At 40.0% G+C, this 15,592-nt stretch overlaps 1 protein-coding gene across 3 annotated transcripts in view; it reads right to left on the bottom strand.

Annotated features, from left to right (window-relative positions):
- The window catches only part of RNF180 (ring finger protein 180), a 97,564-nt gene extending 85,454 nt beyond the window's left edge, over positions 1–12,110 (bottom strand). For 2 of the 3 annotated variants that reach the window (XM_021381175.1, XM_021381176.1), the window contains exons 1-2: positions 10,201–12,110; positions 4,479–4,610 (exon numbers count right to left, since the gene is read on the bottom strand). In XM_021381175.1, coding sequence (XP_021236850.1) covers positions 4,479–4,580 — 102 coding nt within the window. In that variant the 5' untranslated portion in view covers positions 4,581–4,610; positions 10,201–12,110. The remainder of the gene's footprint in view (positions 1–4,478; positions 4,611–10,200) is intronic. The other variant, XM_021381177.1, reaches the window with a different exon arrangement.

Here is a 15,592-nt window from a genome sequence, read left to right as displayed (position 1 = left end):
TAACTGATACTAAAATAAATAAAATTACCTAACTATCCTTAAGCGCAGAAATGATGTAAGTGTAGTTACTGCATTTTAATGTAGTTTAGAGTGTTAGTAAAGTTGTAAGAATGGCTAAGACATAAGTTCTAGTAAGTGTAAGAGTCCTAAAATCCTTTGTTAAAGGTGATAAATGCAGAAAAAACTACTGACCAATATGTTATGGAACTCATGGGAGTAAAAATTTTATTCTGAGAATTAAAAGTTGGCTATATACAGTAGATAAACTTCTAGAAATTATCCACTTGATGACAGCAGAACTTAAACAGATTGATTTGCCATATCTGTGCTATCACCTTCCTTCTCTCTATGAAGACTGCACGTACTTCAACTTTAAGTCTGATTTAACTTATACCTAATTCTGATTTAAAGTATTTATACTGTATTCATAACTTAAGCATTTGGTTTTAAGATTTGTTCTAAGAATATTCTTTTACTCATATTTAAGCTACATATTCAACTGCAAGCCTAAAACTCAACAGGGAAAGATGATATACTGAAAATACTACTCCACTGAGTACTTCCTTTGTCTTCCGCTGACTCAGAAAGCAGCATTAAATTACATGTATCTGCTATCTACATAATTAGAAAAAGAGTACTTTCAGTTCTGTTCAAAATAAAGATGGACCTCTACTATCAATTGAAAGTTCCACCGTGTTTTGCCATGAAAGGAGTGGAAATCCACTGAAAACAAAACGATAAAAAAAACTTTTAGTATAAACTATGAAAAATATTCTACAACCTCAAGCTCTGCAGGCAAGAGGAGTTTTTTCATAAAGGAAATCGGCAAGAAATTAATCTTCTTAATAAAAGTACAGTATGTTAGGAAATCAAGATCACATCCATATTATGGGTAGTTGACTCCACCCATGTTAATCCTACATTCTGAAATACAGGGAAACATATTGTGGTGACAACCAAGTCACCTTGAATCTTGAAGCAGCATACCCACGTTTGTAGTGAACTTAAAGATTCACTTGAAGGGTGTGTCTTAGTACTTCGATGGAGTAGCATGGGATACATTTGTACTGCTGCTGGGCTCAACAGAATGCGTCAGAAGAGCTGCTCTGCCTTAGGAAATGTGCACTAGGCTTGACTTTGCAAAGATGTCCCCTTCCACAAAACAAAGTATCGCAAAAAGAACTAAAATTGAAAATAAGATCTGTGTACTTGTCAATGTGAGAAAGACAAGAGTATATTCTGTGAGTTATTTTAATAATGTATCCACAAAACCTGTACAGAAAAGGGGAATTTCCTACTATGTGTGACAGGTGAGTCTTTGCCTTCCCACTTGTAGGTATCTTCTCACAAGCATGTCAACTACAAACATACGTGATCTTCTGGAATAACAATGATGCTCTGCAACTGAAGTTTTCCTTCTAAATTTTCAAGTATTTATATAGTTATAATCTGGGCTTCAATTTACAAATAACTCCATTAATAAGGCACTAGCAATACACTATTTAAGAGCAAGCTTCTATTCAACATCTTTATTAAGGATCTTGATGAGGGGATTGAGTGTACCCTCAGTAAGTTAGTCTGCAGATGACACCAAGTTGGGAGGGAGTGCTCATCTGTCAGAGGCTAGAAAGGCTCTACAGAGGGACCTGGATAGACTGCATCGATGGGCCAAGGTAAACTGTATGAGTTTCAATAGGGCCAAGTGTCAGGTCCTGCGTTTTGGTCACAACAACCCCAGGCAACCCTACAGGCTTGGGGAGGAGTGGCTGGAAAGCTGCCTGATGAAAAGGGACCTTGGTATGCTGATGGACAGTTGGCTGAATGTGAGCCAGCAGTGTGCCCAGGTACACTGGGCCAAGACGCTGGCCAAGAAGGCCAATGGTATCCTGGCTTGTATCAGGAATGGTGTGGTGAGCAGAACTAGGGAAGTCATCCTGCCCCTGTACTCAGCATTGGTGAGGCCCCACCTTGAGTACTGTATTCAGTGTTGGGCACCTCAGTACAGAAGGGACACTGAGGTGCTGGAGCAGGTCCAAAGAAGCCCAACAAGGCTGTGGAAGGGCTTGGAGAATATGCCCTATGAGGAGAGACTAAAGGAACTGGGGCTGTTTAGTCTGGGGAAGAGGACGCTGAGGGGAGACCTTATTGCTCCCTTCAAATACCGGAAAGGTGATTGCAGTGAGAGTGGGGTTGGTCTCTTCTCACTGGTGACAGGTGAAAGGACAAAGGGAAATGGCCTCAAGCTGCACCTGGGAGGTTAGGTTGGATATCAGGAAAAACTTTACAGAAAGGGTTGTTAAGCACTGGAACAGGCTCCCCAGGGAGGTGGCTGAGTCACCCTCCCTGAATGTGATTAAAAGCCATTTGGATGTGGTGCTCAGGGGCATGATTTAGTGGTGGGTTGTTAGAGTTAGGGTAGTATGGTTAGGTTGCGGTTGGACTTGATGATCTTGAAGGTCTTTTCCAACCTGACCAATTCTATGATTCTATGAAAAGGGCTAATGTTACTGTTAAATTTTTGCTTAAGAAAAAGCCATTTCAAAACTTTACTTTTGTATTGTTGGAGAGGTGCTGTGAGAGGTAGATTGTGTTTTTGCAGTGGAAGTTTCCAGTATTCTCTGTATGCAGTGTAGGCCCTTACTGAAACTATAACCTTCTTGTGAAACAGTTAAATAAGTTCTTTTTCAGAAAGAAAGTGACTGAACAGAGTAAAGTTGAGAATGGGGAGTTCTGACTTGGGTAGAATTGAGATAGGCACAAGATAAGGGAAATATGCAGGGTGGGGAGATACTAGTGCAGGACAGCACAGATGTGTTAAAACGTTGCCCTCCTATCTCCATGGAAAAGTACAAAACATAACAAAAAAACAACTGGTTGGTAACAGACCATATATGGAAATGTATCATAGCAACAGTGTCGGGGAAAATTGTGAGCCTGAGATGCTCAACCAATGAGCGCCAGGAGAGATATTACCTGTGTTGGACCCAGGGTATAGAATGGAGTGGATTTCACTGACTTGTGTGCAATTTCTCCCTTACCAGTAGGGATTGTGCACCCATTATTGCAATAATGAATAAACTGCTGTTCTCACGATCTTGATTGAATAGAAATCTTTGATTCTGAGTGTTTCTCACAGTAAATACTGAGTAGAGGCAGATTATGTTTCAAATATATTGAGCTTTTAAACTTCAAAATTAATTCCAAATGCAGATCCTAAACACAATAGTAGGTTTAACACATTTTTTTGTGCGTTAGTATCTAGCCTTCCTCTAGAAACAGTTTTTAGGAGGGAAAAAAAGGCTTGCTTTCTATTTGAAGAAAAGCTAAGTTGTTAGAAAATGCAAAAGACAATTAAAATTCCTAATGCTGAGTCCTGAGAGGATATACCTGGTAGACTAAAACTCAAAATCAGCCAACAAGCCAGATTAAGACTCCAGAAGCTTAACAACTGAAAGACACCATGATGGTATTAAAAAAAAAGATACTGCTTTTAAAAGGGAGCCTACTGAATATGTTCCATATTACAGATGTATATCAGGTGAGAGCATATCCTGCTCTCCTGCAACTCTGTGTGTTTAAAACATTTGATTTCTGACTACTGACCTAAATGCATACAGATTAATAAAACAGAGTTTATTATTAATACTAATTATACTAGAGTCTTAATAGTAATTTTGTTTTTCACTTTAATGGTTATGCTTTTCTCCAGTGTGAAAACAGATGGTGCTGTATTTCACTTCTAGTGTGTTCAAAAACAAGTAAGTAGAAGAGAATATTGATTTTTTTTTTTCTCCTCTCTGATTCAAAAGCATAGGATTTAAGCACAGCATTCTTGGTGTATTTGGAAGGACTCTAACTCTTTATGATAACTAACTGACATTACAAAGTAGTAGGAAACATTCTGTCACTTTTTTATTCTGTATGATCATTTTTCTCTTTATTTTAACAACATGATACAAGTTACTGAGTGGTATTTAGCCTAGGACGGGCATCTCCCTGGCAGGCAGGCCAATCTTCTGAACAGTTTCTGTGCACAGACTATCCCCTACTTTTTCAAAATGCGTAGCAAAAGTATCTGATCTAGGAATAGTTGATGCACAGTTAACTACCAGTTAACTGGAAATCAGCATTTAAAATACACCTTAAAGAGTTCCCTGTTACAAAGGAATTATAAGAAAAAAAAATAAGATGCAAAGATAAAACTGATTTTTATATGTAAACTAGTAACAATATATACACAAGCTAGTAGGCAAATGTATCACAAACATCAGCCTACGTGTTGCAGAACATTAGGTAGGTGATTGCTGACTACCTGGCTTCAGTGGCATTACTGAAGCTGTTTTTCTCCATGGAACTGTCCATATTTTAGTAATTATTTTAACAAGCAAATTAAGCGAAAGCAAGACTAACAGTTCTCCTTTATTAATAACCAATAACACTAGAAAAATTAAAAAAAAAGCTTCAGACACTATACTTACATTGGATGGCTCTTTTCCGTAACATTTTGCAAGGCAAACAGAATTTGCTATGTATTTTCTACATCTCCAGCAACGTAGCACATCAGTCTCCTGGTTACTCATTTCAACTTGTGATTCTTCAGCTCTGTAAGTCTATTTGAAAAGACCACAAAAATGTACACTTCAGTCACCTGTTAAAACCACACATGGTTTTCTTTTACAACTCTGAAGTCTATCTACCCCCTCTTCATGATGGAGGAGGCTAAAGCTTTGTTTACAAGCATTCTCTGATTTTGTACAGCACAACATCTAAGCACTTTAAGAAAGTAAATAAAAACATCTGATTTAATTTCCAGGTTGCATACAGAACTGGAAAACAAAAATCCCAAAATCTAAAAAGTAAACTGATTTCCTCAATGCGTACACAAGAGATGAGAGAACTTCAGCTGTCCCAATTATAATCTCCTCTTCCACATCATACTACTTCCCAGAATACGTCCACAGAAACAAGTCACTGTTACCCTACACATTTAATAAACACAAATAGACATTTATGTGATGTCACATAACAAAAGTTAATGCTGACAAGAAAACAAAGGCTGTTTACTCAAAATGCCCCTAGAGGCTTGCTCTCATTAATAATTTTATGTAAGATGATCAGCGCTACTTGTGCAACCGAGCTTTTCACAGACCTGAATCAACTTCCTTGTAAAACAAACTTAAGACTTAAACTAAGAAAGGCAAATATTTTTCTCTCTATGCTTTTCTGTGTTACAACATTTCTCTGATGTCCTCTAGTCTTATTCCATAACATTCTCTTTTGTCATGCTTTCTCTGAAGGTTTTCCTCTTTCCTCCTGCTTGTTTCACCTCTTTTGCTAGCTAAATGGAAAAAAGCAGAAGATATTTTACACATACACAATCAACCGGAACATTACGCTATAATTATGCCTACTTACGCTGCTAAATTGCATAGTCCTTCCCATGAAGGAGGCTGTGGTATAAAACCTAAAACGAGTATTGAAAGAATCTGAGCCACAGAAATCTTTGCATTTTCCTTATTTCTGCCTTGTTTTTTCCTGTCTTTTTTTTCTGAATGAACAGAAGACTAGGAAACAAACACACAATATTTGTTGTTTCCCATTTATATCTGAGGTTTTTTTTCAGCAGATTTCCTACATTTTCTAAATACGTATGGAGTCTGAATATAGTTTAACAAGGAAGAACTGAAACATCATGTGCATACATCATACTCCTAACTCGAGTACACAGAGCATTTAGTAACTAGATCCAAACTAAGAAAGTGAAATTAAGACAAACATTAGATCTGTTCTTTCAACATCACGGTAAATTAAGATAAAATTTTATGAAGATTCCATTTGTCTTCTCTTCTAGATAAATGAATGGAAGTAGTTAATGTACATTAAGATGGACAAACAAAAGGTTATGGAAGAGACACAGAAAAGGCAGAATTTACACTGGAAGGTCTGTTTTGTATGTGACAAAAATTTGACTATTCAAATGCCTGAAGCAGAATCTCAACTTTTTATTATTAACCACAGTCTGTGAAGCATTGTGAAAGGGACTAACATTTTTAAAAAAAAAAAGAACAACAAATTCAGGTTCCAAAAGATTTTACAGGCAGTGTGTATCAATTTGCAGTGAAAAATACAGCATACCATGTCCTCATCTACTGAAGACACATTCTTGAAACTGCAGTTAGTGATATCCGTCTTGTATAGCATATATACTGTATCTGTGTATTCAAACTGCATATATTTAAGTCTCTGTTTATAGCCTGTTCCACTTTATGCTAACTAGAAAAAACTGTTTTGTTATCTGATCAAAAGCAGCCTCATTTGAAGGCGGTGATATCTAGTGAGGCATGAAACAATTAGTGATAGAACTCTGAACAGATAACAGGCTGTTGGATAAATGCAGCTGCTGCATTTAAAAGACAAGGTTTAAGTCAGTTAAAGAAAGGTTGTCTAATGAAAATGTCACATTCGAAGCGATGTAAACATCCCCTTTACCTGAACACTGCCTTCCAAAGAATCACTGTTATGCTGCAAAATCAAGGTTTTGTTTTCTTGTTAAACACTTTGTATTTTCTTAGTTTTGTCTATACCTTTATTTTAAAATAAGATAAACAAATGTATATTATAGATATAATAATCTGCATACCACAAGTTGCACTGTGTGGCCAAGAATGCTGGCACTGAGCTAGATGAAAAAAACAAACAAACAACCTTGAAATTCAAATACCTTTAAAAACAATACTACAATTGATGAAGTGTTCTTCTGGCCTAGCAGAATTTAAAAAGTAAAGTTTCTGTGATACTATTAAAATTCTACTTGTATGTTCCTTTTTGCAGATCTTGCAGAGCACAGAAGAAATGCTACAAATTACACTAACACATTACAGAATTTTCTACATGCACCACTTAAGAAAACAGAAGATGAAACATTTATGATTTTACACATAAGCATTCATTTCTATTTTGATTTGCAATAACTTAAACTAGAATTCAAATAAAAGCATGCACACAGTTCAGAAGTGTTTATATTAATCAAACACAGTTTAATCATAGTGCTCTGGATATATTTCAATATATATATTTTTTTCATTTTTCATGGTTTGCCTTTAAAGCTGTTACAAGGCACCTTGTTCTCACCTTGTTTCATCTTTCAGCAGTGATGCTGATGTAAAGATCTGAGATTTTGAGAGGCAGACACAGAAACTATGTAGTGTCACCCTCAGTGGGCCTTTTCAGGTTGACAAAGGGCCATGTTTGTTGTGGCTGTATTGCTTTCAGATTAATCTCCTTGTGTAAGCTCATGTTTGCCTCCAAACTAGCATGCAGACATATCCGAGCATAAAAAAGCCTACGCTCCTCTATGGCTTGTTTTTATGTCTTTCAAACTTTTTTTTTGTGATTCATACCCAGAAGAGCCAGGAACAGAGTTTCTTCCCAAATCAGAGACTCAATAATCTCTTAAAACATTTTTTTAGCCTTCTCTTAAAAGGCTTCTCATGGAGATTTAACAGCCTTCTGAAACTATTTCATTACTTTGTTATCTTCTATTATTATAACCTTTCTCCTATGTCTAATCTGAATTTTCATGCAATTTAAACCTTACTCATTCCCTTATTTGCTGTGAATTCAGAGGACAAAATGTCTTCTTTCCTTCCATGCAGGAACATTTTACAATTTTAAGCTTCCCTTCAAACTTCTCTTTGGGTTAAAATAAAATCAATTCTTTACCTTTCTCCTCACAGATCATGCTTTTTTATCTCCAGCTGTCACTACGATCCTGTGAACTCTTTGAAAAGGGTCATCTATTCTTAAACAGCTGTGTTCAAATCTGGTTGCAGAACTCATTTTGAGAGATACTCATTTTGATACTCTCAATACTGCAGAGCTACCAGTATTGAGCTGACCAGATAAATTCTCATGAGGAAGAAAAGGTAAGGACAATGCCTTCTAGGGTGGAAAATAACATAAAATTCACTAGATTTCTTTGTAAACAAGACACACCAGAAGACTAAACAATTACTGCAGTGGCAAATAATTTTCATGTGCAATCTCTGCATGAGTTCCTCGAGATTTTCAGATTCGTACATGTTCATCAGTATGTTAAGTGAAGAAAAAACAATAAAAACATTTTTTTTTTCCTTCTCCTATCTGTCTGGAAAACCTATGAGCAGCAACACAGAAAGCTAATGGAACTATCACAAAGAAAACAATAGGAATCATGTGAAAGATGAAGCAGCAGACAATAAATTGAGAAAATATTGCTCATCAGCTTCCTGTTTACTCACCATTCCTTGAATGGGGCACTTTCCCTACTGGCAACCTCTCACAAGTAGGAAGTCCTCTTTGATATTTTATTCAAGTTTCTTATACAATGCAAACTCCGTAATTCATTCAGCTTTGGTCATTTGCTCTCAAAAATACTGCTCCAACAATGAAGTAAAGCCCCCCAAAAGTTTCACAAATGTGCAGTGTGAAAGACTAAATATAAAAACATTTCTGTTGAAAACCTGATCTAGCATGTCTCTTCAACTAGTTTTGCCATCCTCCAAACTTATGTGGTTCTCAATGCTTTTTGTTCAAAAGTCACCTGTTTCCCCTTCAGGATACTGCAGCCATGAAGATGACAATAATAATTAGGTTGCAGCAAGGAATTAGGGCACATTAACTGAGCATTAGTGACAGAGAGTCCTGAAAAAATAGTAGATGCATGGCAGCTTTGAGGTAGAGCAATAGAAGCGAGACGACTTGTCTTGGCCAACAAATGTCCGTACCAGAAGTAACCAATACCTTGGTGAACAGGGAAACGATCCCAGAAGGAGCTCAAGCACACATGAAAACTCATTGCTAGGTTCCAATCCCCACAGTTTTTCTGCTTTAAAGAGACACTTTTAAATTGACACTTTTAAAATGACACTTGACTTGCATTTTTCTAAAAAGTAATGTTATAAGGGGAGAAAAAAAAATGATGTTCAGGCTGTCAGGGCAGGAAAGAAGCAAGATGTGTGAGGTAATGTGCACATCGCTTCTGCAGGACTGTAAACAGTGCAGCTACTGTGCAATCAGCCCCATATCATGGTCAGCTGGCTGATGTCAATGGTTTACGGGTGTTCGGCCCGATTACGTGACGAAGGGGACAGGGGACCCACGGGCCCACACCCTGGGAAAAGGGAAAAAAGTGTAAGGAGATGGCCCTGAGAGCAAAGAACAGCAACAACAATCTGAGGAGAAACAAACTAATTTACTAAGTAAGATATTGGAATGCAAAACAACACACTATAATACAATATAATTACAATTTAAGCTGATAAATCCAACACAGAGAGAGAGAATGTCCCAAAATCAAGGTAGGCCTTACTCTACTACCGACGATAAGACGGCTGGAGAGCGAGGTGCTAGGAGGAGCTGCGTTTCAGTTCCGATTACTTTGGAAGCAGCTCGAACCACCTCAATACGTGGCTTCCAGCAAAAGTAGCTCCCTTCCAGCAAGAGTAGCTCATGTAAATTAGAAGACAGTTAACTTTAAAAATACGAAAGGAAGTCCTACTTGCTACTTGTTACTTAATTTCTTAAAAAATCCTACTGCATGCTGCTGAAGTGGATCAGTCTACACGGTACATCAAGAGTGTATGAAGTGCTTGAATTGCTTTGACACAACAGACAAAACAGGTCAGTGGAAAACCCGGGACTGGCACATAAATTTCTTCTTGCATAAAATCCCACTGACTGTTCCAAGACGGTTTCATGGTTCTGCACGTATTAGCACTGGCTGTCGCACAAAATAAAGGACTGAGCCATCAGTAACGCACGTCCTGGTGGCACACACGCTCCCTGCCACAAGTCACCGGGCCACAGCCACGGCCAACAGTGTCCCGGCCCAGCCGCCACCCGCCAGCGCACGTCCCCGCCGCGCCTGCCAGGCCCCGGCCGGGCACCGGCGGCCTCGAAGCGGGGCCGGGGGACGGCAGCCGCCCCGTGGGCGGTGCGTGGAGTAATGGGCCCCGCTCCCGCGCGCTGCGGGTGCTGACAGGCGGCAGCACCGCTAAGTAAACTCTAAGGAGAAATCGGGGCTTCCGCCGCCGCTCTCCGGGCTCCCCCCCGGGGCGGGCAGCACCCCGCGGGCTCCGCGCAGGTGCCCGCCCCTCAACGCGCGCCCCGGCTGGGCCTAAGGGCCGGCGGCGCTGCCCCTCCCCGTCCCGCTCCGCTTACCGGGCTGCGCTGCTCGAGGCTGCGAGGAGGAGGCGACGCCGCCGAGGCGGGCGGGGAAGGGGCTGCGCAGCAGCAGCTGCTTATGCGAACGGGAAGAGACAGGAGACAAACGGCCGCGGAAAGCGCTCAGCCAGCGTGGTGCCCGGCCGGCCCTGCCCGCCGTGGAGGTCACCCAGGGGCGGGCCGGTCCTCTCGGGCGCTGCCGCGACCCCTCCCCGCGGTGTGCCGGCGGAGGCCGGGCCGGAGGCGGCGGGCAGAGGTCCCGGACGCTGTGCTGTGCGGAGGCCTGAGAGTGGTACGTCTGCTTCTCCTGACTGGCAGAGGGGGGAGCCGGGGTGGGGTGTGCCGGCGGCAGGGTGTGGCAGGGGTGAAGAGACGCAGGAGCGGATTAGGGAGAGCGGAATTAAAACTTTTCAACAAAAAATGAAACAGTTACAAACCCACAAAAATGCTTTGGGCTGCTGCAGGACCTATCCATAAAGACAGCATTGCAGGTACTCAAATTCATCAGGCTGCTCCAGGTGTGCAGCAGTGCCCGCCTCTTCTCAGGGTTTTTCAGGCCTCGGGAACAAGCTCTGCCCAGAGTGCGCACGGCCAGACTGGAGCCAGTATGAGCAGAGCACCCGCAGGCACCAGGATGCAGTCGCATGCAGCGGTGTAGCAGCTCCTCTGCAGTCCCTGAGTATCTTAATGGGCACCAAAGCAAAGAGAAAGTTTTAAATGAAATATGTAATAACAAAAGTAGTTTTGTAACCTTTTACACGGAATTGCTGTAACTCGTGCAGGGCAGCATGGGAGAAAACCTAGACACAAAACTGGGGGGAATACACCAGAGGACACTGCTGTCATCAAAGGGGACCCTGACAGGTTGGAGCGGCGTGCTGATAGGAACCTCATGCAGTTCAAGAAAGAGAAGTGCATGTCCTGCATCCAGGAAGAAAGGAGCTCTACAGAAAAGGACCTGGGGCTCCTGGTGGATGCCAAGCTAAATGTGAGTCAGCAATATGCCCATGCGGCAGGAAGGCTTACAGCATTGTGCGCTGCATTAGGAGAAACGTTGCTAAATGATTGAGGGAGGTGATCCTTCTCCTCTGTTTAGCACTGGTGAGGCTGTACCTGGCATGCTGTGTCTAGTTCTGGGCTTCCAAGTACAAGAGAGGCATGGACATTCTGGAAATAGTCTAGCAAAGGGCCTTGAAGATGATGAAGAGTCTGGAGTACATCTGCTACAAGGAGGGGCTGAGAGAGCTGGGTCTGTATAGCCTGGGAGAGGCTTAGTGGAGATCTTATCAATGTGTATACCTCCTAAGGATGCAAAAGGATGGAGCCAGGCTCTTTTCTGTGATGCCCTGTGACATGATGAGGCAATGGGCATAAACCTGACGCAGAAAGAACATAGGAAGCTTTGTCTCGGTATCAGGAAACACTTCTTCACTGGTTGACCACAAGTGTTCCGAAGAGTTAGAATAGTTCAGATGGAAGGGACTTGCAAAGATCACTGAGTAAAACTGCCTGGTTAGTTCAGGGCTAACCAAAAGTTAAAGCATATTATTAAAGACACTGTCTTGAATGTCAGCAGGCGCAGAGGTTGTGGAGTCTCCTTCCTTGGAGACTGCCATAAGCTGCCTGGACATGGTCCTGGGCAGCCTGCTCTGGGTGTCCCTACTTGAGCAGGGTGTTAGACTGGATGATCTCCATCCTCAGCCATGCTGTGATTCTGTGATTTTATGATACCACTAAGTTTTGCTCTTTGCTACCCTGTTGTTCTAGCAGACTGCCATGTAACTATGGAATTAGTCTTTTCTTTTTCTTAGGACATAGCATAGGTTTATTCATTTCCAGCTATGCAGAGTCCTATTCATGTGTATGTTAAAATAAATAAAAATACAACCAAACTTATTCTGGCCTATGATCACCTGTTTTCCTGCTTTATTGGTGTTTTTTTTTTTTTTTTTTTTTTTTTTGCTTTAGGTGGACCCAGTAGAGAAGGTTTACATAAAGACATTCACAGGTAGGATGCTCGGAGTAAATAAGTTCCACTTTGCTCAGCCATGGTTGCCCAGTAGAAGAAAGAGGCTGTTATTTTCGAGTAATTCTCAGTATGGTACAATGTGCTCATTTTTTATCTGAAAGGACTATTTACAAAAAACACTCTATCAATAGTGACTAGTTGCAATTTACAAGGTGTTTTAAAGCAGACGATTTGTAAAAGCACTTAGAGCAAGCAAAACACCAAAGTGAATGGAGTAAATAAAAGGTTAAAATGACTAGCTGCTAATTTAGGTCTTCACTTTCTGAGGTAAAAGGATGTTGAAACTATTAGGGCAAGAAGATTTTGCTCTTTTAAAATGTTATCATCTCATTTTATTTTTTGTAAGGAAGAATTTGATGGTATCCCATGCTTCAGAAGAAATAGCAGTGAACAAGGCACTGAGGGAAAGAAATGAGAGGCAGTGTATGGCTTATGTCACAGAAACAGCAAATAAAATGAGGAAAGATAGAAACCATGGTGCTTCTATGAAATTGAATTCTGAGAATTTTTGTTTAGCATCTTTGATTTTATTGAGCAAGGGGAATGTGACATTCAGCTGTATGGTTAGCCTACTTGTTGTTTTAAAAGTATTTTTTGTCTCTCATAGGATGAGGACAGGGCAGCTGGCCTGTGCAAGATTAGAGAGGATAAAATGATCGCTAAGAAGGTTAATGGGTATTAATGAGTTAATGGCTGTGGCTTTAGGATACATGACAGCAGGGTGTAGAATTAGTTCCCAAATGGTTATGTATATTAAATGTTTTTTACTGAGATGGTCCATGGTGATCTGGATGGTCTGTGGTGGGCTATCAGTGTAACAGTACCAAACTGATGCATAGTAAAACAGAAAACAGAGTATTTTTGACCTACTGGTCAGAGACAAAAATGGGATAGCAGAAGGGCTGTAGTGAAGGCTGTATGCAGTGAATCTTTGAACACTGAAGCACATGGCAGTGGTGCAGTGATTTGTGCATGGATGGCTACTTACTACCCTGTAGCAGATACGATCTCCTTGCCAACAGTGGTGACAAATTAGAAGTCTTTTCTACTTAAGAAAATGGATAACCAGACTTTCACTCTCGGTGAGTTCTTTTCTTTACCAAAATACATATTCTCCAATTTATTACATTTTATCCAGATATTCAATGCTGAAGTAATGACTATCCTAGGCATTAACTCAGTAATCCCTGCTCCTTTGACACGTTATTCTGGGGTCATCTCCAAGACCTGCATATTTATCGTTCATGCTGGAGGAAAGTATCTTAGGAAGTGGCTAGAGACAGATCATTAGAAATGAGTGAAGAAACAGAATTTCTTAGGTGGAATTTCAGGAATTTGATTCTGACCGCAGGAAAATATGTATTGTTGCTCTTAACATTTTGTTGTTGTTTGTTTTGTTTTTAAGCTCAAGCGTTGTACATATTTGAACAGCACTGTGTTAGCAATACCCTAATAGGCAAAACTGCCCTGTTTCACCTTTCACAGTAGGCCTCATTTCTCAAAAAACTGGTGACATTAGGCATTACAATAATGATAAAGCATATCATTTCACTCTGTGATGAGTATCATCTCGCATTTTATATTCCTTTCAAAAACACACCCTTATTTTCAATATGATTTGTCATTGCAGTATTTTTCCTATTACAATGTAAATTGTAAGGAAGTGACATTTCTCCCCCTTTCCCTTGAAACCATTATCTAATGGTTTATATTTGCTGTTAAGCTTCCAAACCAGATTTATGAAGCTTGTCGTTCTCCTGCATGACATTTCATGCCTATACAGAAAATCCATCTTTTAACAAATCTTTTGATTTTACTTCTTGTCAAAGAACAACTAGGTCAGTCTAAAATTGCTGTGTATGGTCACAGAACATGCTGGAACTAAGATAAAAATTTTTAAGTGTGTAAGTCTCTCAGAGCCAGATCTAATTAAGTAGTTCTTAATGCCACTTTGTTTCCTGGCGGTCACTGGTTCCCTGGAATCCAAAACTGTGTTAGATGCAGGGATCTCCTCAGTGCTTCAGAATCCTGCTGGTCAAGGAATCCTGCTGTATTGAGGTAAAGAAAATACCTTGAAGGCAACATGCTATGCAAATTATTATTGCCAGTGAAGCTTCTTAGTCTGTGTTCTGTTTATCACCTGTTAGGAGCTAGCTCCTACAGGTGAAATATTCATAGAGAAAATAGACCTAGTGTCACTTTTCTCCACAGCCTGTTTGTTCATACCACATTTCCGATGACTTGGGAGAACACACAGGTTAACCAGCTAAAGATAAAAGCACTCTGTCTTTTACTGTGTGGTGTCCCGGCTTCCAAGAATTTATGATCTGTGAGACTGTTATGGGATGGAAGAGAGCATACCTCTGCACAAAGGACTGTAAGATTCACATAGTAAAGGGAATTTCAGGCACCTCAAAGGACCAATTTAATTGTTTTACACTAAATAGACATATAGAAATACATTAACAACTCTTACAAGAGGGTTCTGTGCTATTTCATATTTAGTGTGAGTGTAAGGGTAAAAAAATAGTGACACTACAGATAAATCTACCATTATATACTTTGATCAATGTTTTTGATTAAATTTTATTTTAAATTAAATAAAAAGATCAACAAAGCTATGTCTTCAAGTATAGTGCTTGCCGTGAACCTTAGATAAACTAAAGAAACTGAAACAAAACTGCAGTTTCTTTAGCTCAGCCAGTCTGAAGTGCTCAGGAATTTGAATGGAGAGGATATCTGGAATTAAAGTAAAACTTATTCAAACCACCAAGGAGTAATTTAAACAAGTGAGGTAAAGACTTGCAGAAATAATGCTATACCTAAATGGATAATCGCTGAAAAGATTTTAGAAATATATGAATGCCTACAAGAAATAGGAAATAAATAAAGGAATAAAAGAATACTGAATACAAAAACAGCGAAGTTATTTTTTTAAGTGTAGAGCAAGTATAAAAGATGTTTAAATTGCAGCTGAGTTAGAACTTGCAGAGAATGTTAAAAAATATCTAGATGACCTTGAGTATTAGAGAACTGGAAAATGGACAAGATTCAAGTGAATAACATGAAATTTTATATACTTGGAGAATGGTGTGTTGGGGACTTAAAGGCCCCTGACTGAGGAATGATCCCGGGATGGAACAAAGTATACTGACAGTTTTAAGGGAAGCGTTGTAGAGAGAATTGACCTTGGAAGTTTATCTTGTTTTTGCAAGGACTTGTTTTGCAAGCAGGTGTTCCACTTGGGCTCCGTATCACATGTTGACCACGCAGGTACAGCATGCAAATGGAAAAATCCCTGCAGACCCTGGAGAGAATAAGTTTCTGCTTGCCACTTACTGGGACTATCTAAAATGGATG

Source organism: Numida meleagris, chromosome Z (assembly GCF_002078875.1).
Source record: "Numida meleagris isolate 19003 breed g44 Domestic line chromosome Z, NumMel1.0, whole genome shotgun sequence".
NCBI classification, from domain to species: domain Eukaryota; kingdom Metazoa; phylum Chordata; class Aves; order Galliformes; family Numididae; genus Numida; species Numida meleagris.
Note: the sequence above shows the minus strand (reverse complement) of the source record. Positions and strands in the feature narration are given on the sequence as shown.